At 39.3% G+C, this 26194-nt stretch overlaps 2 protein-coding genes and 2 long non-coding RNA genes across 6 annotated transcripts in view; 3 read left to right on the top strand and 1 right to left on the bottom strand.

Moving 5' to 3' along the window:
* Positions 1–22301, top strand: part of LOC309497780 — a 68869-nt gene extending 46568 nt beyond the window's left edge. The window contains exon 2 of the long non-coding RNA XR_014205704.1: positions 21252–22301. This is a non-coding gene — a long non-coding RNA (uncharacterized lncRNA). The remainder of the gene's footprint in view (positions 1–21251) is intronic.
* The window catches only part of cd9b (CD9 molecule b), a 73479-nt gene extending 47285 nt beyond the window's left edge, over positions 1–26194 (bottom strand). Inside the window, exons 1-8 of one of the 3 annotated variants that reach the window (XM_082168078.1) lie at positions 26008–26191; positions 22199–22301; positions 20212–20309; positions 19661–19735; positions 19471–19572; positions 19277–19366; positions 19100–19183; positions 18571–19024 (exon numbers count right to left, since the gene is read on the bottom strand). In XM_082168078.1, the coding sequence (XP_082024204.1) occupies positions 18959–19024; positions 19100–19183; positions 19277–19366; positions 19471–19572; positions 19661–19735; positions 20212–20309; positions 22199–22301; positions 26008–26079 (690 nt within the window). In that variant the 5' untranslated portion in view covers positions 26080–26191 and the 3' untranslated portion in view covers positions 18571–18958. Of the gene's footprint in view, positions 1–18570; positions 19025–19099; positions 19184–19276; positions 19367–19470; positions 19573–19660; positions 19736–20211; positions 20310–22198; positions 22302–23820; positions 23981–26007 lie in introns of those variants that run through there. The other 2 variants (XM_082168080.1, XM_082168079.1) reach the window with 2 other exon arrangements.
* Positions 16066–17312, top strand: smkr1 (small lysine rich protein 1). Its single transcript, XM_082168087.1, has 2 exons — positions 16066–16428; positions 16556–17312. Exons 1-2 carry the CDS (start codon positions 16423–16425, stop codon positions 16811–16813), a joined length of 264 nt encoding a protein of 87 aa, XP_082024213.1. The 5' UTR covers positions 16066–16422; the 3' UTR covers positions 16814–17312.
* Positions 17341–18910, top strand: LOC309497777. Its single transcript, XR_014205702.1, has 2 exons — positions 17341–17769; positions 18516–18910. It is a non-coding gene; the product is annotated as an uncharacterized lncRNA (long non-coding RNA).

Below are 26194 nucleotides of genomic sequence, written 5' to 3'. Positions count from 1 at the left end.
AAAGGTCAGAGAGAAAAATAAAGCACCATGGTATAACAATACTACGCATGTTTTAAAGAGAGAAACCCGTATTTTAGAGCGTAAATGGAAACAAACTAATTTAGAGGTCTTTAGAATCGCGTGGAAAGACAGTATGTCACGTTATAAAAAGGCCCTAAAAGCGGCCAGGGCTGAGCACCTCCGCAAACTAATAGAACACAACCAAAACAATCCAAGGTTTTTATTTAACACCGTGGCTAAACTAACAAATAAACAGACGTCACCCGAACAAAATATCCCGTTACAGTTCAGTAGTAATGATTTCATGAACTTCTTCACTGAGAAAATAGAAAGCAACAGAACCACAATTGTAAACGTTCAATCCTCAATCGCGCCTTATAATTCAGCTTCAATTATCACCCCGAAAGAACAATTACAGTGCTTTACAACTATAGAACAAAAAGAGTTAAATAAACTTATCACTTCATCTAAAACAACAACATGTTTATTAGATCCTATACCAACTAAACTACTGAAAGAAGTGTTACCTGTAGTGGAAGAGCCTCTCCTCAATATTATTAACCCGTCTTTATCTTTAGGTCATGTTCCAAGAACATTTAAACTGGCAGTTATAAAACCTCTCATTAAGAAACCACAATTAGATCATAATAATCTAGCAAATTATAGACCCATTTCAAATCTTCCATTTATGTCTAAAATATTAGAAAAAGTGGTGTCCGCTCAACTGGGCTCTTTCTTGCAACAAAATGATATCTATGAAAAGTTTCAGTCTGGATTCAGACCGCATCATAGCACTGAAACTGCGCTCGTTTTAGCTTCTGACCAAGGCTGTATCTCAATACTAGTTTTACTTGATCTTAGTGCTGCGTTCGATACTATAGATCACACAATACTCTTAGATCGACTACAAAATTATACTGGTGTTCAAGGACAAGCACTAAGCTGGTTCAAATCATACCTATCTGACCGCTACCATTTTGTCTATTTAAATGGAGAAAAATCTATCATAACTCCAGTAAACTATGGAGTGCCGCAACTATTAGGCCCTCTGTTATTTTCAATATATATGATGCCACTTGGAAATATTATAAGGAAACATGGAATTAGTTTCCATTGTTATGCTGATGACACTCAAATATATATTTCATCACGGCCGGATGAAAACGCTAAATTTTCCAAATTGACAGAGTGTGTTAAAGATATAAAAGATTGGATGACGCGTAATTTTCTTTTATTAAATCCAGACAAGACAGAGGTAATACTTATCGGTTCAAAAAACCGCCCACAAAACCTTGCACAATACAACTTTAACATCATAGGATGTCCTGTTACTTTATCCTCTACAGTAAAAGACCTGGGTGTCATACTCGATTGCAACCTGTCTTTTGAAAATCATATTTCATATGTTACAGCCTTTTTCCACCTTAGAAACATTGCTAAGCTACGTAATATGCTATCAGTTTCTGATGCAGAAAAGTTAGTTCATGCATTCATGACCTCGAGACTGGATTACTGTAATGCTTTATTAGCTGGTTGTCCTGCATCCTCAGTAAACAAGCTACAGTTAGTCCAAAATGCCGCCGCTAGAGTTCTTACGAGATCAAGAAAATATGATCATATAACACCGATTTTATCATCACTGCATTGGTTACCTATAAAGCTCCGTATTAATTATAAGATATTGCTACTGACTTATAAAGCCCTAAACGGCTTAGCTCCAGTCTATTTAACGGATCTTCTATCGCCCTATAATCCATCGCGCTCTTTAAGATCACTAAATTCAAGGCTTTTGGTCATACCTAGGATATCCAGAACCACCAAAGGAGGGAGAGCATTTTCACATTTGGCTCCAAAACTCTGGAATAGTCTTCCTGATACTGTTCGTTGCTCAGACTCGCTCTCCCAGTTTAAAACTAGATTAAAGTCGCATCTCTTCAGCCAGGCATTCATATAATCCTACAGTTCAAACTACAATCCGGCCTCTAGCTCATAAATGCCAGAGGAGAACTGGCCCCCGACTGAGCCTGGGTTCTCCCAAGGTTTTTTTTTTTTTTTTTTTTTTTTCATTAGGTCACTTGATGGAGTTTTTCGGTTCCTTGCCACTGTTGCCTTTGGCTTGCTCAGTTGGGGATATTTTGGGGATATTTAATTTAATTTTATCAATCAATAAATTCCTCTTGAAACAAACTTTGTTGTATTATTTTAATTTAATACTGTGAAGCTGCTTTGATACAATCTGTATTGTGAAAAGCGCTATACAAATAAACTTGACTTGACTTGACTTGACACTCTCATACCCCTTTTCCACCAAGGCAGAGCTGGTGCTGGTTCGGAGCCAGAGCCTAGTTTCAAATCGGTTCTTTGTTTTTCCACCGCCAAAGCACCAGCTCCGAACCAGTAAAACTGGTTCTTAAGTAGCACCAAATCATTGCAGGGTCTAGAACGGAGCCAAGAAAGAACCGCTTGCGTCAGAGGCTGGGGGCGGGGTTACCGTGGCCAACAAGACTGAAGAGAAACTTGTGACCGCCATTTTTAAATAGCAGCTAGTCGAGCTAATAGCAGCTCGATTATAATATCCGTCTATGTAAGTTACGGCGAGCTGCACGAACGCGTTGGATTCGCCGTGTTTGGATGCCGATTTATTTTCGCAAACCCATGAGCATCCATAGTAACGCAACGTCTATTATTGTTGATGCCTTGTTCGAGATGCATCGGAGCAGCGTGGACCGATCAGAGCTGCGGGAGTGTTTGGAGATCATACGACTCCTTGTGCTTTTTGATCGCTTTCGCAGTGCTTTGATTTCATGTGCTGATCGTTCTGCGAGAAGCCGATGCATCTCGAACAAGTCTGGTGTGTTTGTGTTTGGCGCTGCCGCACGCGCGTTGCTGGGCAACATGATACGTATGCAGTGACGTAAGATATAGCTCTGTTGTGGCTCTCTGGCCGGTGGAAACGCAAACCGGTTCTTAGTAAGCTCGTCAGTCGAACCAACTCCGAACTGGCAATAGCTCTAGCTCTGAACCAGCACCCGGTTCTTGTTGGTGGAAAAGGGGTATCAGAGGACAAGACTATGATGAAGACACGGGATCAAATCTCTCTTTCACTGCTTTATTGGAAACTCTCAGGATAATAGTGCAATCTGAGATCTGTGGCTCACAAGTAAGAGCACTGCCTCACGGTTCAGAGGTTGCTGGTTCAATCCCAGCCGGGTCTAAGTAAGTAACAAGTAAAAAGTTACTTATACCCCTTTTCCACCAAGGCAGAGCTGGTGCTGGTTCGGAGCCAGAGCCTAGTTTCAAATCGGTTCTTTGTTTTTCCACCGCCAAAGCACCAGCTCCGAACCAGTAAAACTGGTTCTTAAGTAGCACCAAATCATTGCAGGGTCTAGAACGGAGCCAAGAAAGAACCGCTTGCGTCAGAGGCTGGGGGCGGGGTTACCGTGGCCAACAAGACTGAAGAGAAACTTGTGACCGCCATTTTTAAATAGCAGCTAGTCGAGCTAATAGCAGCTCGATTATAATATCCGTCTATGTAAGTTACGGCGAGCTGCACGAACGCGTTGGATTCGCCGTGTTTGGATGCCGATTTATTTTCGCAAACCCATGAGCATCCATAGTAACGCAACGTCTATTATTGTTGATGCCTCGTTCGAGATGCATCGGAGCAGCGTGGACCGATCAGAGCTGCGGGAGTGTTTGGAGATCATACGACTCCTTGTGCTTTTTGATCGCTTTCGCAGTGCTTTGATTTCATGTGCTGATCGTTCTGCGAGAAGCCGATGCATCTCGAACAAGTCTGGTGTGTTTGTGTTTGGCGCTGCCGCACGCGCGTTGCTGGGCAACATGATACGTATGCAGTGACGTAAGATATAGCTCTGTTGTGGCTCTCTGGCCGGTGGAAACGCAAACCGGTTCTTAGTAAGCTCGTCAGTCGAACCAACTCCGAACTGGCAATAGCTCTAGCTCTGAACCAGCACCCGGTTCTTGTTGGTGGAAAAGGGGTATGTGTAACTATAACTTAGTTACTTTTAAAAGTTACTTAGTAATGGTTACTTTTAAAAGTTACTTTTTAACTAAGTAACTTTTAAAAGTAACAAGTAACTGTTACTTAGTTACTTTTAAAAGTTACTTAGTTAAAAATTTACTTAGTTACTTGTAAAAGTAACTATTAGTTACTTTTAGTAACTATTACTTAGTTACTTTTAACAACTTTTTTAACAGGAAGTAGAAAAGCATGAAGCAACAGGAGAACATCAGAGCTTCACACAACTCCTGCTGACTCTCACATCAATCCAGAAAAAACTGCAATAGTCCTTCTTATTACACTTTATAGTGTGACTATCAGAGGGCGATTCATTCAGAGACTAAAAAGGTAAAGCTACAACTAGCGACTGATTTGATATGTAGTGCGAGCAAGTCATTTGACAAGAGAAATGGACTTTAAGCGGAAAGTTACTTACAGGTGAGTCGCATGACACTTGTTTCCTTCATTTTATCCGTCTGTGTGTCGGTTTTATCTGCAGTTGAGCTGGAATATGTGTTGATAAAGTGACATTAAGAGCTGTCATCTTCTCATCTGCAGGATCTGCACGTGTTGTTGTGATTGTCATCAAGCGTCATGTTGTCAAGCAGCAGAAGTGTCAGACTGAAGGAGAACCCCGCATCTGCCGCCTAGTGGAGCGGATGAAGAACTGCACTTTACTGTCGGATTATAGTGGCGAGATCACATCTGAGACAAAAGGCTTGTTTGAGATGAGCAAAATCTGCGCAGAATCGATCAGCGGTGATCAGCGCGAGACGCATGCCGGTTAGAAATGTGTCCGAGTGCGGTCCGCCTTGCTCTGATGTCATGCTGACGTATGTCAAAAATCTCTCGCGAGCGCAAAGGCGCACCTGTCGGATTCTGCAGTCGAGCGCAGTTGCTCTCCACCGACTGCGCTGATCAAAAGGTGTGTTCGACATCGGCTGCGGCTGGATGTAACCGATCGGCGAGAGTAGCCGCGTGCAGGCGGGGAGGAGCTGCAAACGGAGACGTGAAGTCGGACACTTTCTGGTTCCCGTAGTGACCGCTCACGTGGTGTTCGCGTACTTTACCACAGCTGCAGTGAAATAAATGTAATATTGGCCAAATAATACACAGATGTTTCAGAGACATTTTCATTCAATATGCCTACTTTATGTACTGCTTCATACAGCGTCTGTTTGAACAAGAATAAAGTTCAACATAATTGCTACTATTAATGAAGTGGAGTCTATACGTTTTTTAATCAGTTTTAATTTGATAAACATGACACAATATAACATACGACATGAAAAGAGTGTTTACTGTTATAAAAAACTGATTTGTGAGCTTTAGAGTAACTAAAGGTGTTCGAATAAACACGAAACACACGTGATCGTTGTCATGCGGTGAATCCGGCCAATCGTGGGACAGCTGTGTCGTCATCAGCCCTCCTGCAGCCCAGTGCAGTCGCTCCTGAGAAGCTGCGCTGGCTGAGTTCTCCGGCTACTCTCGAAATGCTCTCGCGGTACTTTGATGGCATATGTCACAGTCACGTGGCGTCGGCGCTGTATCAAGTCGGACAAAATTTCTAACCGGCATGCACTGCTTCAAGTCAGCCGCCGATCGGTCTGCGCAGAGCTGTATGAAGTCGAACAAGCCTAAAAGCACGATGGGAAACGACTTGCTGACGACACAGCTTAATGTTCATTGGTTTAAACAACCGTGATGTATTGTTCTCTTTTAAAATGTTTGATTTTAAAACTCTGATATCATGTTTTATACGCATACGTTATGTGTGAATATTCCCAAACTATCTAACAGTGCGATCTCTATGGGTTATGCAATGTAATTTTTATAAAAAAGAAAAGAAAAGAAAAAGAAAAAAACAACACATGTCTGTATTAAAGAAAAAAAGATTAAAAAACATGTATTTGGAATGGAATTACATAAGTAGGCTACTTTGGGTGTCTTGTTCATTATATTTATTTTCATATAAAAGCAACAGAACTTAAATTCCATCCAGTTTATTAGCAACACTGTGCACGAGCGTGAATCCGGTGAATCCCGCGATATCCATCTTTGATCTCACAGGTGTCAGATCCACTACGAGAAGAGAGAACTGTCCGTCTTGCCTGCGCTTTTTTCACTCCTCCCCTCACTGCAGCCGCCTACTCTCGCGTACATTTCAGGCGAGGCAAGGCGCATCTCAAACAAGCCTAAAGAGTCATGAAGCAGCAACAGAAACATGTTTAAATCCCACAGATGCAGTGGCCATCTTTCACAAAGCCTGAGCTTTCGTTACCTCATACACCTACACAGGGTTGGGGAGTAACGGAATACATGTAACGGCGTTATGTAATCAGGATACAAAAATCCAGTAACTGTAATCCGTTACAGTTACGTAAAAAAAACATAGTAATCAGATTATAGTTACATTTTGAAAAAAGGGGGAATATTTCAGGATTACAATGGTTTCATTTAAACCTAAATAAATCAGTATTTTGGCATAATAACACTATATTAAGCGCTGCTTGATTATACAGTAGTTCCTGGTTCTGTTGCCAGTAATGACTCACGTGTGCCACGCGCTGGTGCGGTGCATGTGCAAATAGCAGCTTTCTACAATCTCCTAGATTGAATCACTGCTGCTAGTAGAAACGATCTCCGGGTAAAATCGCTTTTAATTCATGGAAATTCAGCTGCTATTTTGTAGAAATTAGGAGAGTAGCTTTTTTAGTACCCAAAATGTCCTTTCTTAATCTCTTGTTCGCTGCTAGGTAACGTAGGGGAACTCCCACTGCCGACGCCCCAAGTTCAGTCAGGCAAATTAAGAAAGATCACGGCTTTAGTCAACATGTAGGCCTATTTTAAAATAAACTAATATGTAGATTGTGTAAAAATGTTAAATGTTGTGTTTTTATTTTTTTGTTAAAAATTAGTTAAAAATAAAACAAAATAATCTGTAATACCATACATTAGCCACTAGATGTCTGTATAGCCCTTTACATAAATATATATTCAGGCATGTGTATATATTTTGCAAATATTGTACACTGGACCAAATTCTTAATAAAAAAATAATAATATTTTTTTATAATATTTCTTCTTGCTTGACTTTATTTATATACGTGACCTTGAAGTAATCCCAAAGTAATCAGTTACATTACTTTCATATTATAGTACTTGGATTACGTTACTGAATACTTTTTTTATGAAGTAATTTGTAACTGTAACGGAATACATTTTTAAAGTAACCCTCCCAAGCCTGGGATACAAGCTCTGTGGCGCAGAAAATAATTGTTTGTTAATTGTCTGTTCGCCAATGACAAAAACTATGTCTTGAGGTTTGAACTATACAAAAAAAGTAATTAAATCTAAAGTGAAAGACCAAACCAGCCCTGAGTTCTTCACAATCTCTGTGGTAGAGAGGATCATTGTTTGCTAAATCTTTTTTAAAATTGTTTTTACACTACAAACAAGATAAAGTGATTATAAAGCACATATATTAATTGAAACTCAGTGGTGTAATGGGTAAACGAGTGCCTTTGAATCACAAAACTGGAGTCACAGTCCTGTGATCAAATCAAGTTGAACCCAGTGGCTCAGTGGTTTGGAAATTCCCGCTTTGAATCCTTCATGATGGTTTTGTCCAAATAAAAAAGACATGCCTCCCAAAAAAAGAAGAGTTTATGTGGAAGCTCCAGTGGCTCAGTGGACTGTGTGTCACTCCATCATGTGGAGAGTCTGAGTTCTAGTCCCACTCTTTGTTAAAATGCTTTAGGGTGTACTCACACTAGGCACGGTTGCCATGAACCGGGCCCGAGTACGATTGTCCCCCCTCCCCACTCCCCCTCTGGCCTGCACTCACATAGGGTTTCAGCATTCGTGCCGGAGCACGCTTACTTCATTATGGTGCGACGGTTTCGGGATAAACAGGAAGAGCGGCGCTCTCACTGAACACAATGGAGTCCAGCACGGTTAGCGCTCACACTGCATGCAAACCGCGCCCGAGTCCAACTGAACCGTGCTCTGGCCCACCTCTTCCAAGCGGGCCAGGGCCGGCTAATCGAGCCGCGCCCGGGCACGGTTCGGAGCACTCACACTAGTCAAACGAACCGCGCTTTGGTGGTCAAACGCACTCGGGCACGGTTCAAACTGGCTAGTGTGAGTACACCCTTAGTCTCACTGGTTTTGTCCAAATAAAAAAGACATGCCCCCCCCCAAAAAAGAAGAATTCATGTGGAAGTTCCACTGGCTCAGTGGTTTGAGCTTGTCCTCCTGTATTGAGAGGATCCTGGTTTGAAACCGGCCTGGATACTGAAGCATGGTTGCGTTGAGGAACGGTCACCTGATAACGATCCGAGACAGGCGTCAGGAGAGAGAAGCTCGGAAACGAAGGGGGGAAGGAATATCCAAACTCCTCCCCCTGGGGATTTCTCAGACCATAACCAGCAGTGGTTATATTTTACGTCAAGTGTTTACTTATATAAAAAATTATCCAATTCTGAGACGAAGTCAACAATTTTACAGCTGGTCTTTCCAGATAACCAGTTGCTCCACCAGGATCCAGACTAGGGCTTCTCCTCAATGCTCCATCATCTTGTCCTCACGATCAATCGCTCCATTTGTTGATTTCTTGGAGATCTTACCAGGATTTGAACCAGAAACCTCTTGCTGGAACTCATATATCACTGTTGTGACCCCGTGATTCTACAATAAACCAGTTAAAGTCAGACGAGATTCAAACCCGTCTTTATCGCAGAACCAGCAACCTCTGAAATGTGAGGCAGCGCTCTTACCTGTGAGCCACAGATCTCTTGTCAGTTCCTGTAAGGAACTTCTATTTCTCTATTATCCTGAGAGTTTCCAATAAAGCAGTGAAAGAGAGATTTGATCCCGTGTCTTCATCACAGTCTCGTCCTCTGAGAGTGTGTGTTTATCCATTCGCCCATCATGGATTTCACAGCAATAACTGTTTTGGGACTCCTTGTCTAATAATAACTATTGAAAGTCAGCAATAGTGGAATTTGAGCTCAGGACGCTGTGATTGAAACACAACGCTTTATCTCCTGAGCCACAGAGACTGCAGAGATGATGAGCGTTTTAACAGGTTTGATCCAGAGCTTTGTGTTAAATGATGAATAACTTCAGCAAATGTTGGGCTTGAACCAGAAATTTCTGGTTTGAAAGGGAGACAACTATCCACTGAGCCACAGCGCCTGAGATGCACTGATGATGTTTTTAAAGCAGAACTTGGTAACTTTTTTAACTTAATAAAACTGTCTAGAAATCTGGTAAACAACCTGTTCTGGTGATATTGGTGACTTTCCCCGCTCCCCCCAGCGTTCCCAGGCGGAAAACCAACCTTGCAACTTGGGGACTACCTTCCCGGCAGCGATATTTTTTTTCCCAGGATGGTAGGGGAAGACTCATGAATATTCATTAGGGAAGTCATCCCTGATTGGTCTTAACCCCAGTGACGGTAGGTTTAGGGCGGGGTTAGGGGTAGGTCATCAGACCCCCAGTGGCGGGTAGGTTTAGGGGTGGGGTTAGTGGTAGGTCTTCAGACCAATCAGGGATGACTTCCCTAATGAATATTCATGAGTCTTCCCCTACCATCCTGGGAAAAAAAATATCGCTTCGACGCTTCCCGGCAAGATAGAAATTGGAAGTCTCGTGAGAAGCGAGAACGAGAACTAGCGCGAAACACAAATTGCTTTACGGCAATTCGACATAAACACAAACGCATGTATGATGTATTACCCATAGACGGTATTACCAGATTACCCACCTCGGTAGACATAGCTCCACACGATACAGTTGGCTTGCTCCGATCATAACAAACGCACATGAGCAGCGGTAGAGAGGGGGAGGAGACCGCCGCAAGTGAGTTTTTTACGACCGTGTTGTGAAATATACGCCAGGCTGGTTTACTCTATTACAACTTTTTTTGTAGTTCAAAGATGTTGTACTTTTTGTTATTGTGGAAAAATACTCTATTACAATACTTGGTAGGAGTGACGGCAGAAAAACTGTTGACTTAGTCTCCAGTTAGGATATTTTTTTAATAAGTACAGTAAACATCTAGACTTGTCGTGAAGACCACAGGGGGAGACGTCTGGATATTACCTCCCCCTTCGTTTCCAACCTTCTCTCGGCTCACCTGCCACAATCCGATCACTCCTCATGATCAGGTGTCCGTTCGTTCCGCAACCACGCTTCCGTGACCAGGCCAGTCCTCCCGCCAAGAAGGACATACTCATACCACTGAGCCACTGGCACTTCCACACTTGCTCTTCTTTTTTTATTCATCGAAAACCAATTAAACTAAAGCATTCATCCACTCTTGAACCTGGACTCTCCAGACCAAGAAACAACATTCAGACCACTGAGGAATCTGCAATTGCCTTTTTTTTGGAGTGTTGACTTCATTATTCATTTTAAAGCTCACAAGCTTCCAACCTGGATTCTCCACTTGAGGGCGACACTCAAAACAAACAAAAAAAAAAGCTGCATGTGCTGCATTCTCATGTTTTGTTGTGTTCTATCTCATGATTTGTTAAAAATACATATCTTTTAAAACAGGCGAATGAAAGGAACTTCCATGAATTACCAAATCACCTTTTGGTTTTTAGAAATATATTGTTAGATCTGTAACATATTTTAAAATTTGAGTCATTAACGCCCTCCTGTGGTGAATTGTGTGAATTACACTGCAGCAACCTGTTTCGGCTATGACTCGAACAAGGGGAAAACCTTGCATGCATTACATTTTTTGCATCAATTTAATATTATTTAAAAAGTTTTTGATTACCATATGAAGCAATAAATCATCTGGCAAAGTAACTCTTTTGGTTACTAGAAATATATTAGCCAACTGAATACCGCCCTCCTGTGGTGAATTGTGTCAGTTACATTGCCGTTTTTTTTTTCTCCACGATTAAAGCTGAAGCCAGAAAAAAAACTTAAATTATATTATTTTACATTGATTACAAATTATTTCATTAACTATTTATTATCCTTTGCAAAAGTTTTACAAATATAATTACATATAATTACAATTTTTTTTTACATATCTAAGGATATATTTTAATATTAACTTAATTAAATATTATTGAAAGAATAAAGAACAATATTTAGTCTTTATATTGATTAAATCACTCTTTAGTATTGTTCTCTTCTATCTATCTTGCGATTTGATAAAATACATATATAAAAACATACAAATAAAAGGATCCTAACCAACTAGGAAGAAGTTTGGCTAAAACTCGAATATAATTTTTAATTTAATCAATATTATTTTATAAATTGTTGATTTCCATGTTATTTAGCAGATGCTGATTGCGTCCTGACAATTTATATTGCTTGATCTAGTTATATTTGAGTTAGAGCAAAGACTTTAGGCCATTATACAGTCTTACAGGGACTTTGGTTAGAAGATCAACAAATCAACGCCCTCCTGTGGTGAACTGAGTGAATTACCATTTGGTAAAGACTTTATTATTTTGCTTTGATTAAATATTATGTAATAAACGGTTGATTACCATGTGATTTGCCATTGCCAGATGTTTGTTTAATCTGCCAATTCGCCACATGGTTAGAAATATATTCTTAGATCTGTGATAAATGTTTAAAAAAAAAAAAAAGTCGTCAGAAATCAACTGAGTAACGCCCTCCAGCGGTGAATTGTATGAAATACATTGATGTTGTTTTTTCAAAGGATAATTATATAATTTTTAAATTGATTTAATATTATTTAATAACTTGTTGATTACCCTGTGATTTTTCAGATGTTGATTAAATTTGCCAAATCACGTCGTTTGTTGAGCAGAAATGGACATCTGTAATACAACACCAAAGCAACTGAACGCCCTCCTGTGGTGAAATGTGTGAATTACATCAGAGCCACTCCCTTAAGAGTGAGACTCACAAGTTTAGCTAAAAAATGCTTACTGTGTAAGAAGAGATGCCTTAATACGCTAAACCACTTTATGTATTGAAACAGATCGGCAGATAATAAATGTACTGCCTGGGTGTTAACGTTTGACACGTTTGCAAGACATAATCAGTTGTGATCTGGAGTCCGTTTTGATGAAATCGCTGCTATAAAATTAACCATGGTTTTTCTAGCTAAAAGATGGTTATTATTGTTAAACTGTAGCACAAATTAAGCATGGTTTTACTACACTAACAATAGTTTACCATGGTATTTGTGTTTTACAAATAATGTGGTTATAGCCTACAAACGGTAACCACCTAAATCCATGGTTACTACACTTTTAATAGTAAAACCATGGTTCATTTTCGTAAAAGGTTGATGACAAGGCCCAGCTATCAGTGATGCGCGGGTTGATCCGAAATGAGCGGGTGCCTGCGGTCACCCGCGGTTACGAGTCATCCAAAAATATTTTTAATGATATTCGGGTCGCGGTCGGTCGGGTCGTTTGAAATAAAGATGCCAATTAAACCTTTGTAATTTATATATTACTAGACACTATTTTCAATGAAATACATAGGTCTACACTTTATTGGCTGAATAACTGGCAAGAAGTACGATGACGCACGAGCTCAGTCTGCAGGTAGAGATGGAGGCGGCAAGAGAAAAGGTGAAGACTGGGGAGTGGAAGCTGTGGGAGTGTGGGAGACATTTGCCGAAATAATGAAAGATGATGACCAAAGTGCTGGTTTTGTCATGTGTACTTCTTGCGATGCTATTTACACATTTGATAGCCACAAAACTGGCACGACCAACCAGGCACGGCGCCAGGATTTCAGTTTTGGATAAGCCAGACCAATTGTGGGTGGGCCTTAAATTAAAAACGTTAAATAAAAAAATAAAAAACGTTATCCAATCACTGCTTAACTTAATTAAAAAAAATGGACTAATATAGCTGTTATTATCTGTGCGTGCGTATACATAATATAGATTTTAATAGCTTGATGCTCTTTAAATATTTTTTTGCATTGTTAAAAGTTTCGGTGCATAGGATGGACCTATCCGCGATCGCTCTCCATGGTTCTGACCAAAGAAGAGCGCTTTGGAATCTCCATTACGCATCATACCTGGGCTGCATTTTCCGAAAATATTGTCTATTAGCGCGCTACGAAGACTCTTAAGGTATAACTTAACTAAAGGTATACTACCACTAATGTATAGGCTATCATTGCTAGGCGTCTTCATCATCCACTCGCGAGGCAGAGCTGCTGAGAGGCAGAGGCGCTGGCGCCCTCAACGGCGCTGTTTTTGGTAAAACATGATTTTGACGACGTTTTGTTTTATTGAAAACTCTTTTTAAAAGATTTTCGTTTTGTATAAATTGTATCTTAATTTTGATCAATGTTTTATCAATCAATTGTCTACTTTTAAACGAAAATATTCAAACCAAAATAAATAGGCTACTCTCTGATTATGTAATCCAAATGAAATGTGCATTTCTCTCTGGCGTTCATGGCGAGTCCGAATTGTCAACTTCATCTTTGCAGCGACACAGAAAACAACAGTTTATTACTAAAAAATTAAATGTCTCCTTGCTAATTTAGACACATTCATAATCATTACTTTAACCGGTTCTTTGTGGCAAGCTTTATGCGTGCGGTCATAACGCTTATTATCCATAGGCTATAGCCTATTTAAGTAGGCTAATTAAATTAATATAAAGGGGCGATTTGTCCACGAATGGCTTAAATGAACAACTACTAGTCGACTAGAAAAAAAAATAATTAGTCGGAGGTAGCCCTTATTCCACATATTTTCGAACCAGCAGGCCATTCTGGGTTGAGCGAGCGACCCTGCGGAATGAGTGAGCGGAGCGGAATAGGTTCAGCTCTCCGCTCACGAGCTCGGAACAAACCCGAACCTCACTGTCTGCTGAACTTGCACAGAAACATCAAAATAGACATAGCCAGCTTTTTAAAATTGTTGTTAAAACTAAACATTTAGACTATTTACAAATTATGAGCTTATAGACGATTTTTTATAATTCTTGACAAAATTAGAATAGCCTAGGCTATATTCTTTTTTTTCCCAACGACGCAACGAAGAGCATTTACTACTTTTAAAAAATGCGGGTCAGGAAGCGGGTCGGGTACAATATTTTCTTTTTCTTTTTTTTGCGGTCCGAGTTGCGGGCGGGTTAGTTTAAAACGTCGGTCGGGTGCGGGTTGTTTATACATTGACCCGCGCATCACTGCCAGCTATACAAGTAGGCTATATTGTACCTTTATATCTTCTCCGATTGTTATAGCTGTTGTTGTTCCTCCTGAGTCGTGTGGTTTGAATCTAATTAGACTTCAATGAAGACGCACATGTCATGTACTTCTTTTCACGTGGTACCCGTGTCTTTTCTCAGCGCATGGTCAGGATGGACTAATCATTCATTTGAGATTACGTGTGTGTGTGTGTGTGTGTGTGTGTGTGTGTGTGTGTGTGTGTGTGTGTGTGTGTGTGTGTGTGTGTGTGTGTACAGTATGTGTCTGTAAGACTGTGTAATTAATATATATATATATATATATATATATATATATATATATATATATATATAAATATGTGTGTGTGTGTGTGTGTGTGTGTATACAATTATTTATATACAATTATTATATATAACATTTAATAATTATATAGATATATAAATATATAAAATATAAATTATATATATATAATATTATATAAAATATGTATATTATAAATATATATATAATATTGAAATAATTTTACATAAAGAGTTGACTATTTTATTGTTTGCCATATATATACTATATACATATATATACTATACAATATAATATATTTAAATGATCATACTGTGTACAAACATTCATTCTGTTTGTTTATATTTATTTTTATACTTATTTTTTTTGTTTATTCTTATTAACTTTTTATATTCTTTCAAATTTTTTAGACTATTTACTATTTAAATTCATGGAATGTTCCTATAACTCAAATCTGAATGTCACTCTAAAGTCTTACTGAATGACCAGCAGCAAGGCCGCATTAATGCACGGGCTTACCTGCCTGGGCTGAACCATGTTCAGGTTCATGATGAGCTGAAATGGTCATATTGTTTTAACTTGTCAGATTTTGTCGCTGTATGTCGCTAGTCGCTTGTGGACGTTGGTAGTGCTGTCGCTCTAATGTTATTGTTATGGTGCGTTCACACCAAACGCGAATAGCGCGTCAGGCGCGCGTGATTTCAATGTTAAGTCAATGCAAAGACGCGTTTACGCACGTCTAGAGGTCCCGCGGCGCGAATGAGGCGTTACGGTGCGTGTCCACTACCAGCGGCAAAAATCCGCTCAGTGCCGCTGGCAACGCTGTAACGTCTCCGCTTTGGGGTGTGTCTGTTGCGAGTGTGTTTAATCTAAGTTTTTTTCAACACACGGACAGTATAATCATCAGCGATGCACGCGATTACATTTAGAAATAGACAAGCTTTGTTTCCAAATGTACCAAGCAATGATCCTTTCAATTTTATAAACTTTTATAAACACATCCAAAATAAAATCTTTAACATGTATATAACAACTGCAAAGCGTCTAATTTGTAAACAAAATGATTTACTCACTAAATCCAGCATAAACTCACTGAGACTGTCGACAGTTTCTTTTCCATGCATCATTTTATTATATCCATGTTTGTGGTTAGTTACAGTAAATCATATAAAACAGTGACATCGCCCTCGAACTCTTCTGTCTTGCCTGCACTGCACTCGAGCTGAGCTTCACTGAAAGGCTTCTTTCCTATTGGTTGTCGCTCGCGAAAATCGCTTCTCATTTGCATAAAGTTGAAATTTAGTTGCTGTGTGTGGTTGTTAAATAAAGTGTCTTGTGTTTATGTGCTCAGTGATATGTTAATAACAATGTTAAAATTGAAAACAATATAAAAAACTCACTGTTGTAGGTCTCGAAAGAAATTAATGCATTCTGTGATGTAGATTACCTAGATATTACACTTTTTAAAAATGAGACTCTATAAATCGAGGGGATGGGGGGCCTACAAAACCTCTCAGCCCCGGGGCCTTACATTAGGTTAAGGCGGCTCTGACCAGCAGGCATCTGGTTATTCTTACACGTACTGAAACAAGCAGGATTCATGGGGGGGTCACAGCAAAAAAAGATCCCGGGCAGACCTGAAAAGCCAGTTGTGGATGAGTCCCGTTCTCCCATGAGCCGTCACTAAGACAACCCCAGATAAACAACAGCTCACAACAAAAGACCTCATATAAGAGGCACACATTGGAGAGGACATAACTCTCTGGTAGGACATGCCTTTGGGTAGCTGATAACAAAATCACATTAAATTAGTTTAAAATCTAGGAAAACTTCAAAAAATGTCTTACATGCATTGACAAGGGGCAGTTCACAGCATTTCTGTTTTTGAGTGCATTCAAGCGTCTGACTACTGTGTGAGAGGAAGGCACTCAATGATGGTAAGAAATGTTTCACTTCCTTCGATGTTTTACATTTTCATAAAAGTCCAAAAGACAAAAAACTGGTGGAATTTTAAAAATGATTTCTTTCATTCTTTCCCCAAATCTCATAATATGAACTTTATAGTCTTCAGGCACCAAGAAGTCAAGACCTCAGAGTGCCAGACCTGCAACAAAGAGCAAAGGAAAGCGCTCCTCCAAGAAGAGGTCTGTCAGTGCCAAATCCACAAAGACAAGTGTGGATATTCTGAGTCCAGCAGCCATGGAGAACATCTACTACATCTCCCATAATGCAGTGGACTGCTTGGAGTTCAGAGGATTTGGCTGGCCTGGGGCCACCAAGAAGAAAGGAAAAAAGGGCAAAAAACAAAAAAGCAAAAAATGATATGTGGATTTGTGCCAATTAAACCTTAATTCTATATGTATGCATTACTGTTCAAAATTGTTAGATTAGTAATTAAGTTAATTATTTTTGAAAGAAGTCTCTTATGCTCACCAAGGCTGCATTTATTTGATCCAAAATACATAAAAAACGGTACTATTGTGAAATATTTTTACAATTTTAAATGACCGTTTTCTATTTTTTACAAAAGCTTTCTATTTCAGATAAATGCTGTTCTTATGAACTTTCTATTCATCAAAGAATCCGGGGGGGGGGGAGAAATGGTTCACAACTTTTTTACATTAATAAGAAATGTTTCTTGAGCAACAAATCAGCATATTAGACTGATTTCTGAAGGATCATGTGACACTGAGGACTGGAGTAATGATGCTGAAAATTCAGCTTTGCATCACAGGAATAAATTATATTTTAATATAATTATATTATATGATTTATCCTATTATATAAAAATTACAATCCAATAAATGTGTATTCCTTCAAACTGGTTTTCTGAAACTCTGTAAAAAAGGTGTTTTAACCAGTAGCACCTCAATGCAGAACACGAGATCCGGGGGGCGGAGTTGGATCCAGATAAAGGGGTGGAGATTGGTAGGTTTAGGGGTGGGTTTAGGGATTAAGGGGTGGAGATGGGTAGGTTTAGGGGTAGGTTTAGGGATCAGGGGGTGGAGATGGGTAGGTTTAGGTATATGTAAGGTGGGAGGAGTTGGATCTAGATCCGACTCCTCCCCGTGGATTTCATGTTCTGCAGTGAGGACCATCTCGTTTTAACACCTACACTTAGGCTCTGTTTACACCTGGTATTAAGATGCGTTTCGGTGGATCAGATCACAAGTAGACGAGGGAGACATGTTCCCGGTTACACCTGGTGTTTTAATCCATCTCTTTGGTCCACTTTCAACCTCTGGCTTCACTTCTGTCCGGATTTCTTCGAGGGGAGGGTTCTAAACGCAATTTACATATGAACACGAAAGGAGACGACGGAAAAAAAAATACGGAGAGCAGCAGCTTTCGTTTCTGCTCTGATAGCCACGAGTGCGTGTTAGAAATCAGGAATGGTGAGAGAACATTGTGCTTGGTCCATTTTTCGTAAGTTTAAAGCTGCGTCTGAAATCGGATGCCTCCCTACAATATAATAGGCGAAGAACAGCATGTGACAAAAGTAGTATGTTCGAATTCACAGCACTTATAAAAGAGAAGGCAAAAAGTACCCGGATGACCAAATTCTTACGGCGAGACTATGAAGTGTGTATACGATGGACACTTTACTATCCCATGAGGCCACGGGAGAGGATTAATGAATGGCAGTGAAGTGGCGTAACTTACGCTGGTATATCACATGATAGTGACAACATGGGGAACGTTGTACATCCAGATTAGATTTACACCACACACACACACACTCATACTATATAGAACATACTTTTTTTTTGCGGCCGTGAAGTAATTATTTATTCAAAATAAGCACCTACTCAAGAGAGTATGCCATTTCGGATGCAGCCGAAAACCCATCTGGTTAGTGCGCGTCCTGTAATGTTTACGCAATAGGTCAAAAGGCGGAGAGTTGGCGGTCTTTTGTGGCTGTTCGAATACATCTCAAAAGCAATCATTTTTCAACTACCTCTGAAAGTGGACAAGCGTTTGACACCTGTATTTAGTGGCGTCCAAAACGCATCTTAACACCAAGTGTAAAAATGCAAATCATCGGGTTTCCTTAAAATAAATAAATAACCACCATTCAGTCAATTAGTTATCAACTTTATTGGTAATTTAGGTGTTACTTTACTGTCTATCAAGACACACATATAGGTACATAAAATAAGCCACATAAAACGTTACAAAAGAATATCAGAAGCTTGCAAGTACTTTCAAAGAGGCAAATAAACGTTAGTCAAGACACCAAAGAAATTAAAAGCAGCCTCTAGCGCAATTCATTATTACATTCAGTGTATAAACGACATGTAACAGTTTGAGTGTTTGACTAATGCTGGGCTTTGTTAGAAGTTTATCAGAGTGATTTTGCAAACACATACCTATACCCCCACCCCTTCCACACACACAGACAGACACACACAGACACACTCTCAGATAAATACAGAGCAGAAAACAGGCTGTTGCAGTAAGGACAGCTCATACGATGTCCCGGGTTCGTCGGATGGCGCAGCACAGAAGCATGCTGAAGATCATGCCAAAGATCTGACAAACAAAGAGACACGGGTTAATATCTGACATCAGTGTGACTCGGCAATCTCCACAGGAGCATCTACTCACCATGATCACCCCAATGCCAATCCCAACTCCTCCGATCACTTGAAGTCTAGATGTGAAGATCTCCTCAATAGCACTTGGGCAGTTCTGGAGCAGAAACAAAAGAGGTGACTATAGTACATTGGAAAAACACAACATATAACTGAAGATACTAAAGCTTATTTATTGAGTTTCTGGTACCGTTGTGATAAGGACTTCAGTTCCCTCCTTTTTGGGACAGATGTCAGATACTCCATCAATCACCGTTCCTGTTGGTCCACAGCAGTTCAACTAAACAAAAGCACACAGAAAACCGTCAGTCAGATTAAAGTTAAGCTTTTTGTCCTTCATTCATTGAATGTTTTTGCTCTTATGGTTTGAACATGAACACTCACTCCATAGTGAATTGCTCGTAGAGTTTCCCTCAGCGCTTCCTGTTTAGTGTCTTTGAAGTTTTTAAATGTCTGCTGGTAGAAATCCTGGATATCTGTCACGACCTGAGAAGGAAGAGAGAAAGAAAGAAAGAGGACCCACAGTGAGAAAATGAACGAGTAACAGGAGAAAGAGAGTATGAATGTCACCCACCTTTTCCTTATTGGACAATCCCCAGATTCCAGCGGCCACCTCTGCAGCAAAAATGATAAGCAGGAACACGAAGAACTGGAGGCAGATGAGGTGAACAAGGACATCAGCAAAAACTACTTCAATCAAAAACATTTTTATTTCTTGCCAGATGCACTTTATACCCATCCTTAAGTACAAAGGGTACTTTTCCACGACAACAATGTACTAAAAACATGTTTTTGAAAAGTTTCACGCACAGACGACAATTTTGCCAAAACGGTCCCAGTTCACACGTATCAGCGAAAAAGACTAAAAACACTATTCTGCTGTCCGGCCAGTTGTTGGCGATGTCACATTGTAAAGAAACACTACGTGCCTATAAACTGAACATGCAATACATGTTTTGTAGTTTACATGGAGACGATAATTGTATAGTTTTTAAAAAATGGTATTGTTTTTTCATAAAAAGTTTTCTGCTTGTTTGTTGAAAACGGTGTTGCATAAACGCCCCCTGATACGAATGTACAACAAAATCTTTTGGTTTTGTGCTATAGAAGAATGGGAAGACGCACCATTCCCAGCATGCATGCCGATTCTTTTATTGCTCCACAGCAGCCGAGGAACCCGACCACCATCATGACGGCACCTGCCACAATGAGGATGTAGACCCCTGAGGACGGAGAAAGACAGAACACCTCTTATTCGCCTGTACTTTTACATTCGTCTCATTTCTTTGGCTGCTCATCTGGAAAAAATACTTGAAATCAAGGGCATTTACTGTCAATTTTATTATTCTCAGATTCAGTTTATTACAGATACACATTTTGCTTAATGTATAGATGATAACTTTTTCCTTTAGCTGCCTTAATGGTTTATCAGAAAAAGCTATGCAAAGCAAAATATGCAAAACAAAATTCCATGCAAATGTTATGTTATGTATCCATGAGGCCAATTGACACCGCACAGACAAACAAGTTGGCTGTTGGATTTAGAATTTTGTGAAAAATAACTCATGTTCACACTGTCCCAACAGACGGGTGTTCAGTCGGGTGAAAACAAACCCTGATCAACGCTAACAGAAACCGACAGGGGACACACACACTGATCCGTCAAAACCCAACAAACGCACGTGTTTGATGCCGTTTGCTTAAACGGTGTGTGGCCTATAGAAACAGTAAAACACTAGTCCATTAGCTGCTCTTCTGAACAGTCTGTCAGTAGGATGTTTGGCATTCCAGGACAGCATGCTGTCACTCAGTGCTTTCGAAACCTCTGGCAGATACTTGGACACTTTCCCACTGAGATTATTATCTGTTTTTGTATCTGTGGATGCGAACATTCTTACGGCTCTTGAGGAAAATAAACCACGCAAAACAAAAGGAGGTGGGATGGGAGCAAACAATGCGGGTTCTGTTGGCGAGGAGGAGAAAGGCATCTCTGTAAGGGATGATGGCAAGGGGCAGAAAGCTGACATCGTGTGGACCAAAGCCAGCCTCCTCCAAAACAGCACTGCCATTATAACTCAACAAACCTGCCTCTTAAAAAACAAACACGCAGACAGAAACCCAACATCCTGCTCTCTATATTTAGGTTGTTTTCACCCTTCAAAAAGGTGGTTTTATGGTTTAAAGTTCAATTCGCTGGTTGTTACTTTGTGGTCTTTCTCTGCCAGCCTTCAAAAATGGTGAAGAATTTAATCTTTGGGCCTTTCATAAAAACAAACAAAGCATAGAAGAATAGATGGAGTGCTTTGAATTTTGGACGTGTTTTGTAGTTGTCATGCCATTTGCGTTGCTTTAAGAACTGGATTGTTCAGTGAACGCTGAATGACCAAGTCAGGGTGATGTCGTTATTATACACAACTGTTCAAAAGTTTGGAATAATTTATAAAGATTTATGTTTCTGAAAGAAGTCTCTTATGCTTAACAAGGCTACATTCATTTGATAAAAAAATACAGTAAAACAGTCAAATTAAGCAGCAAATCAGGATATTAGAATGGTTTCTGAAGGATCATGTGACACTGAAGATCATGCTGAAAATTCAGCTTTGCCATCACAGGAATAAATTATTATAAAATTGAAAATGGTTCTTTTAAATTGTAATATTATTTCATAAAAGTGTATTTTTGATCAAATAAGCTTTGGTGAGCACAAGAGACTTCTTTAAAAAAATTTAATAAAAAAAAACCTCACTTAATTACTACAAACTGTTGACCGGTAGTGTCTGTAATACAAACATATTCTGATCAACTATAGAGAAGCCAAAACAACTCGTCTCACTTCAGACTGAATGGCCTTTCATTCGCTTCATGTTATAATCGTAGTATTCATGACACACCATTCACATGACAGATGGTCTGGTTTCTGGAAATAGGTGTGGCTGGTTTCCATGACTACCCTTTCACCTCATTCCCAAACATCAACTTACAAAGACCTAATCATGTCGGTGATAAAGGGAGCATGTGCGATCATGGTGTTGGGAGATGAAGGTGGATTTCTGATTCACTGAGAGGATATTAAGAACTGAGGAACCTAGCTTGGGAATGGCCTAAATCTCACCTGTGAGGAACACAGATGGGGAATCTTCTGCAGTAAAGAGTCCTTTAGTTCTTTCATCGAAACGCAGCCAGAGGCCAACAGCTAAAACTCCTGTACCTGCAAGCTGTGGGAACAAACAAAACATTTTAATATATCCTATTAAAAGTTTAGTTTGAATAATGGCACAAAAAAAAGTCTGCATGGTGCTACCTGTAAACACAGACAATGGCAAACTGAGTAACATAGAATAAATATAGCTGCAGGCCAAGCATGGCATTATTTACAAGGTCAGAGAGTACAGGAAGTCCGGTTCCAAACCAAGTATTTTACTCTAAAGAATGAAGTTCAACAGGCCTTATGGAACCACAGGCACCAACCTGATATTCTTGCTAGACTGCATTGAGAAAGATATATGCAAAGTTATGCTGAACCAACTCTAATTTCTCTTGACCAACTCAGGCAGTTCCCAGGACACAGTAATGTGGCTTCCATGAATGAGTAACATGAACGATCACAATCTGGTACATGTTCTCACAGCCAAAAGTTAATCAACAGCCCACACTCACACTCTTTACAGTCAAAACAGATAAAAATAAATAAAAAAGCACCACACCTTTGTAGTTCATATTTCATTGTTGTACAAATGGAATAGGTTAAACTTTTCATTCTCCTACAGCCTTCTAAGAATTTGCACAAACGTTGCATCAGTGTGTTTCCTTGGGTGCTTTGACCAATGGGGTAGTGAATACTGAGAAACAAACCAAACAAGCTAAACCAGATCACACACACACACACACACACACACACACACACACACACACACACACACACACACACACACACACACACACACACACACAGTTGCAATCCTCCACTTTTCTTCTGTTTTGGAAAATGCTGTCACAGATATAAGCTCTGAGTCACAGTGAGTCACTGCCAGGGGTGTGGAGGCTTGTCCCTCAAAGCTTCCCAAACTGATCCCGTCTTTTTCCACCCACACACAATAGGAGTCACCAATGGGAGGATATAGTGTTTGCTAGTTTGCTCACTCACCACAAACTACCGTAGCTTAAGACCAGGCCCAAATACCAAGGCCACTTTAAGACAAGATAATTGCTACAGACCAAAGCTTATTTTTGCTGTTATGATGTTATCGGTAAAGTCGCATTTTCTAAAAGTCTGCATCTAACATGTGTGCAATGTTAAAGCATAGTACATTCAAGCTAAAATGTCAATCAAAGATTTTCTTCAACAGGCTCAAATAAAAGTCATATGTAGAACCAAAGATTGGTTAATGGTTGACAAACTAGAATCTATATCAAGATTGTATGAAATGAACTACTAACCACAGCCTGTGAACAAGAAACTCATATTTGTTGTTCAATGTTGAATATTGTAGACAAAATAATGCAGCATGTTAAGAAACACGCATCTCTCAAAGAGCAAAGTTTGTCAAACACTACATTCATTCAATCAGGCAAGCAAACAAAGTATGACATGAAAACAAGCAACTAACAAACTCTTATATCCTCACCACATCACATTCAAGCCACATTCACATTTCTGTGATAGAATGTTCCCATTTTACTATACAAACACATTTGAATTAGCATGTACTCATGTAATGATTAAAAAATACCTACCCAGAAGATGAAGTTGAAGATAAAGAGCAAGTATTTGACACACGAAAACCCACCTGCGGCGGCCATGACTAAAAAGTTAGAGCTGTTTTAAGAGTTAACACCCGATACTGAGCACCTGAAATGTGCTTCTGTCCCACCTTAAAACAGGGGCGAGTGAACCAAAAAAAAAAATCCAGCAAGCCGCACCCTCCTACCTCATTGTCAGAAGGAAAAGAAGGAGGGGCAAAACCATTTCAGCGGAACTAAAAACTGAACTAACACAATTCAGTAGCGTATAAATGGAGTTTAAAAAAAGTATAAAAGATCTATATTGTGCTTTAGTTGCCAAAATGGCATCAACACAAGCTGATCAGGTTTTACTTTTCATGTAACTCGAGCTGTCCCTCAGGAACACTGGGAAGTCAGAACACAGATATTGTCCCTTTGCTTGACACTTTTAAGTGGAGAGATGGGCTAGAAACAGAGACAGCACATTAACCCTATAAAGCCTGCTGTATCATATTTGATGCATGAATTTATAAGGCCTCTAAAATCAAAGCATTGCTGAAAAACCTGTTGCATATCTTTTAGATGCCTTCTGCACCCTGATTGATAGTTTATACTTTTATACTAAGTAAAAGGTCTTTTCTAAAAATATCCACCACATGTCTTTTTGCTGTGGAATCTTTAATGATTTTTGTTTACTTGATTATCCATGCATAATTTTTTTTAGAAAAATCATGTTAAAATGTAATTAAGAAATATGATACAACAGGCTTCTGAGGAAAGACATCTCTCAATCATCATTGTATTGAGTTGCATAATTATATGTATTGCCTCCACAATGAAAACTGCAAACCTTGATCATAAACTAAGCATTTAAATATCATATTACTAAGATATATTGGGAGACATAGAGTGACGACTGATATACTGCATTTTATGTAACGTCATTGATTTACACGACAAGCTATCAAAATTTCGTCGTACTTTTTGGCCATATAAACAACAACTTCTGCAACAAAATGCCTTTTTTGGCTCAGTTTGGGCCTCTGGGAATACTTTTTTTTTTTTTTTTTTAAGTATGAGTTCCATATTCTCACTATATCATATTATTTGGCCCATAAAAGCCTGATATATCAATCAAATATGAAAAAATTCTGACTTTTTTTTTTTTTTTTTTGGTCAGGCTTTAGAGTGGGTGAGGACACATTTTTATAGCACCAAACATCCAACAGTTTCTCAGACGAAACCATGAGGATCAGATTACTTGAATCAAAGCAAAACCATTAGGCTATGTAAGCTGCTTAATAATAGGTTGCTGTCCTTTTCTCATTCTTTGTGAGATGATCATTCCTGGGGCTACATTTACCCTAATTTATGAGATCGATTAGTGATGGGGTTGCCTAGCAACAGGTATGCAAAACTTTGACTCTTCTCATGATGAACAAATTACCATCTTGAACAAAGCATATACCTTTCGTTTTAAAATTTTCGCCTAAAAACGTGTCTCCTCGTGAACTATTCAACTAATAGTGCCTATCTAAGAAAAAAGAAAAAGAAAAAATTGTTAAGAGAACAAACAATGGCAGAAAGTTATATGTTTTGTCTTTATGTTCTCAACATGTTTTGCTTACCAGTTGCCCATAACGCCAAATTTTTAATCAAGGTGTTAGCTCATGAATATTAATTAGGGCGTACTGACGTTGTTAAACTTCCTGGAGATGAGTCACGTAATCTATTCTAATGGTAGTTATGAGTCGATTCGGATTTTTTATTCTGAGAAACAATACAAAGAGGTACAACTTTTAAAGTTATCTATGGGAATATTATGAAAAAAATTACTCGCCGACAGATCAAGGCAATATGCGATCATATCAATTTATTGTTTTGACCAATCAAGATGCGGAACATCACATTACGTAATCAATATTAATAAGTTAGCCTTCGCCATAGTAGGTAGTAAAGCTTTCACGGCTTTTCGAAATGACATAGGTAATATCACAAATAAATATCAGCCTGTTAGTATCTTTACCGCGCCTTTTATGTTTAATAATCCAAAAAGTATTTATTTATGAAGCATATTCAAAGACTACAAGTTAGGCTGAATAGCAAGTCTATATTAGACATTAAGAGCTTGGATACAGTTTTTTTTTAAACATTTTTTTTAATAAATAAACATCCAAGAGTGAACTGTATTAAACTCACCCAAAATATGAAATTAAAGCCGAATATGATGTATTTGATGCACTGCTCAGCACCGGACAGACCTGACTTCATGTTGATCCAGGTTATAAGAAAACAGCAACAGATATTTTTGTTGTTCTCAGATGTTTAAATTCCCAAAGGTCTGTGTGTGTCCTTGTGTTGCTGGTCTGGTGCTCAATGCTGCGGT

This window comes from Leuciscus leuciscus (genome assembly GCF_965113295.1).
Source record: "Leuciscus leuciscus genome assembly, chromosome: 4".
Classification (NCBI taxonomy): Eukaryota; Metazoa; Chordata; class Actinopteri; order Cypriniformes; family Leuciscidae; genus Leuciscus; species Leuciscus leuciscus.
This window is presented reverse-complemented; position numbering and strand designations above follow the sequence as displayed.